This window comes from Leptinotarsa decemlineata, unplaced genomic scaffold (assembly GCF_025532065.1).
Source record: "Leptinotarsa decemlineata unplaced genomic scaffold, Ldec_3_MD MMD2_P_RNA_scaffold_14, whole genome shotgun sequence".
Taxonomy (NCBI): Eukaryota; Metazoa; Arthropoda; class Insecta; order Coleoptera; family Chrysomelidae; genus Leptinotarsa; species Leptinotarsa decemlineata.
This window is the reverse complement of record NW_027412528.1, coordinates 5,804,310-5,809,118: the sequence shown is the minus strand read 5'-3', so window position 1 is coordinate 5,809,118 and position 4,809 is coordinate 5,804,310. Positions and strand designations below refer to the sequence as shown.

Here is a 4,809-nt window from a genome sequence, read left to right as displayed (position 1 = left end):
GTATATTGACGATTATATTCAATATGGGTTTGTTTCCTTGCTTAAAGATAATGTTGATCACCCTCAGTGCGTTATTTGCTATGAGGTATTAAGCAATAACGCGATGAGGCCTAATCGTCTTCTGAGACATTTGTCAACCAAACATGCCTCTTTAAATGGCAGCAAAAACTCTTCCTAACGAACTCAATGCTGTTTTAAAGCTTTGTATTAAAGTAGTCAACTACGTTAAGAACAGTGCATTAAATACTCGACTGTTTAAAATTCTGTGTGAAGATTTAGGAAGTGATCACAAAACGCTGCTATTTCATACAGAAGTACGATGGCTATCAAAAGGCAATATGTTGGGAAGACTATTTGAACTCCGTGATGAAGTGATAACGTTTTTGGCACAGCAGAAACAAAACGAGCTTAGTGCAGAGTTCAAAAAACCCTGGAACCAAGTGATTTTGGCCTATTTATCAGACTTTTTTGACACGTTAAATAACCTAAACTTGAGACTGCAAGGTGCAGACTCAAATATAGTAACACATCGGGATGCCATCAAGATGTACGTTAAGAAACTACAACTTTGGATACGTAAAGTGTCAATGAACCCCAGCAACTATTCATGTTTCAGCAAAGTAGTGTCAGTCTCAGAAGAAGTATGTTTTGAGGACGTTTTTGAAGGACCTCTTTTGAAAAACTTGATAATTGACCATTTGAAGAACCTCAAGGAGGAGTTCAGCAGGTACTTTCCTAACTTGTCAGATTGTACAAACTATCAACTGACCCGTTCAACATGGACATACAGTTGCTGCCAGAAGAGTTGCAAGAGGAGGGAATAGAAATAAAAAATGACTCTGCTGCAAGATACAATTTTGACAAAATGGACAAGCCCTCATTTTGGTTAAAGTACTTAAAAGTTTACCCCAGTGTTTCAGGGAAAGCTGTTCGGATGTACTTGCCTTTTTCAACAACATACATGTGCGAAAAAGCGTTTTCAACTCTTGTGGCGATCAAAACCAAGTACCGCAACAAACTTGATGTCGAAAGTGACCTACGCTGTACTTTGTCTGAAACTCAACCCAGGATCTGTCAGCTTATCCAGAACATGCAAGCGCACCCATCTCACTAAATTACATTTTATGTTTTGTTTTTGTAAGTAGGTAGGCCTATTGTTTCACCTTCCTTAAATTGAAAATGTATCTGTGTTACAATGTTAAATTTTGTATCAGTTATTATATTCGTTTTTCATGTAATACTTGTTTAAATTTTCACCATACGTACAATTATTGATATGTGTAGGGGGCGTGGGGGGGTCTCCAAATAACCAGAGGGGGCGTGGTATAAAAAAGTTTGGGAACCCCTGCACTAAGGGTTTCTGAGGTATTTCCTTTTGGTATAGGTAGGTCACTATTTACTTATTCACTTTCACTTGTTTGGATTCAACCTTTGCGGGATGAGATCTAACACTGAACTGCTCTCTATGGAATGAATGAAAATCGTATATTTACAAATTTACAGTTGTTGTTACAATTTTGTGAGTGTATGTATTTGTGTAGGGCCCTGCTCTAGGCTTATGCCTCTTCAGGGTGAGTGAGATATGTGTATGTTTTGTGTTTTATGTTGGAGATTGTGTTGTGTTGTTTTGGTGTTCCAGTTTTCTTATTTGGTATTTATGCTGATCCATGTGGTAGTCCGGGTTCATTGCGGTGGTCGGTGGTCCAGATGTGACTTGGTACGGGGTTTTGTGTGTTTAGGGTTTCGGTACTTTCCGGGGCGCAGCTGTCAGGTGTCCGCTATCTGTATCCCAGTGGGAAATCCTCTAGGATGTCCTGGATCGGCTCCGGTGGGTCTTCCATCGCTCTCAGGAGTCTGGCTGGGGGAAAGGGGAGCTTTTTCCTAGGTTTCCTTCGGGATCCTCCACAGGGGATCCATGGCGATGTGAGCGTTTCGATGGCATCGGTGTTGTTGCTGCTCATCGTCCTGGTTGCATATCGTCCTCGGAGTTCCTGAAATCTTTGGTCGATTGGTGTAGTATTTATGAGGTTATATAAGTGTAGGGAAGGGTATCGGTAGTGTAGGTTGTGTATGTTGCGTAGTATTCGTCGTTTAGTCGTAAGGATGCGGTGGGACAGTCTTGGAGGAAGCGTACAGTATATCATGGCTTTATAGTCGAGGACTGGTCTTATATAGGTATTATAGGTGTGAAGCAGAGTTCTACTGTCGCATCTCCCAAGTTTTCCTCTCAGAGCTTTTAGAAGGTTAGCTCTCTTCCGGACTTTGTCCAGTGTCTCTCTCAGATCGATTTCCCAATTGAGGGTCCTCGTGAAGGTGACCCCCAAGTAGGAAACCGAGTCCTGGAGTATGAGGTTTTCCCCCAAAAGTCTGAGATTCAAGTTGTCCAGGTTTAGTTTGGGACGGGTAGAGGTGTTAGGGTGTCGGAAGAGGATTGTTTGGGTTTTTGTGGGGTTGATTTTGATGCGCCATTTGTTGCACCACTGCTCGAAATGGTCGATCATATTTTGGGCTTGAATTTGCAAGCGGCGGGTGTTGGGGGCAGAGGAGTATAGAATGGTGTCGTCGGCATATTGGAGGATTTTGTGGGTTATGGGAACATCATGAGCGTCGATGAGGAATAGGGAAGGGGCGAGGACTGATCCCTGGGGGACTCCGGCTTTAGGGGAGAAAGGGGTGGATAAAGCTCCACCGACTTTGACGCGGATAAGTCGGTTGGATAAGTAGGATGCAACTAGTCGGATAAAGTGATGAGGCAGATTGATTTGGATAAGCTTCCAGATCAGGCCCGCGTGCCAGACCTTGTCGAAAGCCTTTTGAATGTCTAGGGATATTGCAATGGTGCAGAAAGAAGCGTTGATATTTTGGGATATGTGGGTGTGAAGTTCGACTAGTGCGTTCTGGGTAGAATGTTCGGTCCTGAAACCATGTTGATAGGGAGGAATAATGTTGTGGAGTGTGAGGAAGTCGTTCAAACGGTTAGTGATCAATCGTTCCAGAAGTTTTCCAAGGCAGCTAAGCAAGCTGATGGGTCTGTAGGAGTCGGGGTTAGTAGGATCCTTGTGGGGTTTAGGGATTAGAATTGTGTTGGCCTGTTTCCAGGCGCTTGGAAAGTAGGCGTGTGCGAGACACGCATCTAGAATGTGTTTGATGAATGGGATTGCTGAGGCGGGGAGGTTTTTTAGAACACGGCGGTTAACCGAGTCTGGTCCAGGAGCGGTATTTCTACCACTGTGGATAGAGTTGAGGATGTCTTCCTCGCTGAATGGGGATCTTAAGGGACAGTTGGCGTCGAGGGGGATTTGACCTGGGTGCCTGCCCAACTGCGCCGGCACCTGTTGGTGAATGAAGTTAAGAAAATGGTTATCGAATTGTGGGTCTTTAGGAAGACGGAAGGTTTTTTCGAGATTTTCACGGAAGGCTTCGGCTTTGTCGGGAGGGGTGGAAATGATGTTACCGTCAATCACCAGGTGACTGTCGGTTTTCCGTTTTTGTCCTGTCAGGACTTTGAATTTGTTCCAGAAAGCCATTCCATCTCGGTAATCTAGTTTTTTAGTCTCCTCTATCCACCTTTTCTGGGTGAATTGGTTGATGAGGAGGTGTATACGAGCGTTAAGACGGTTCCACTCGGTTTTGAGGACAGGATCCCTGGTACGGACGAAAGTTCTATATAATTTGCGTTTGTTTTTGATGAGGTTAATGAGGAAAGGGGGAAGTGGAGATTGATCTATTCGTCGGGTGGTCGTAGGAGTGGATAAGTCGTCGGACTCTGTGATAATCTTTTGAATTGATTCGATTTGGGAGTCAATTTGTTTGGAGTGGTTTAGTGGAGGATTGTTCAGAGTAGATAATTTTTGGGTAACGAGAGATTGGAATTGTTTGACGTCTGTGTATCTATGGTTTTTGTAGGTAATGGTTTCAGGAGTGGAAGGAGTAGGGAAGTTTAAGGAAGTTTTGATTATCAGGGGGAGGTGATCCGACGTGATAGTGTCACCGATATAGGCCAGATCATCGACCGTCTCTATCAGGCTCTCAGAGCATAAGATGTGGTCGATGATAGAGGCCCCCCGGTGACTCAGAAACGTCGGGTCGGTGCAGGGAATTCTATATAGGTTGTATTCTAAAAGTAGGTTGGCTAGTAGATGGCCGTTGGCATTGGAGTTGGAATCTCCGAATTGGGTGTGACGAGAGTTGAAATCGCCTATTAGGAAAGCTTTAGGGAGAGAAGATGCATATTCAATTAGGTCTCTGGAAAGAGTTTGTGTTGGATGATTGTAATGAGCTATGATAGTTATGTTGCCGGTGTTTGATAGAAGGTCTATCGCTAGGCAGTCGAGTTCGGATAGGTTAGGGGGAAGGGAGTGTAGTTTGTGGGGAAGTCCACGTTTTGTTAGTATAGCGATGCCACGAGAGTGAGGGTCTTTAGGACGGTGGGTTGTATTAAAACCGGTGAAGTTGGGAGGATTTTTGATAAGTGTATCGGTAATACATAGGATGTGGATTTTGTGGATATGGAGTAGTGTTTTTGTGTGATTTCTTTTTCGGTTGAGGCCCTGGGCGTTTACAGTGCCGAGGATGAAACGCCCGTTATCCCGTGAATTTGGTCCTTCAGCCATTAAGCTCGGATATCAGATTGGTGAACGTGTAGTCCACACGGTTGCCACTGGCTGTGGCGAACAGTGAATGACCAAGGACTATCTTACATAGTTCGTTGGTTAGGGACAAGATTTCTGTTCTCATGGCAGGCATGAGGTTGAGTAGTAAGGTTTTCTGGATTTTGATGATTGCCTCTATTTGTTGTGTGACTGGGGT

At 44.1% G+C, this 4,809-nt stretch overlaps 1 protein-coding gene across 1 annotated transcript; it reads left to right on the top strand.

Moving 5' to 3' along the window:
* The first annotated feature begins 778 nt into the window (after positions 1–778).
* LOC141482310 (protein FAM200A-like) lies at positions 779–1,114 on the top strand. Its single transcript, XM_074175375.1, has one exon. It carries the CDS (start codon positions 779–781, stop codon positions 1,112–1,114), a length of 336 nt encoding a protein of 111 aa, XP_074031476.1.
* Positions 1,115–4,809: the final 3,695 nt, after the last annotated feature.

Coding starts and splice junctions, on each gene's coding strand:
- LOC141482310 (XM_074175375.1), top strand. CDS start 779: ATGGACATACAGTTGCTGCCAGAAGAGTTGCAAGAGGAGGGAATAGAA.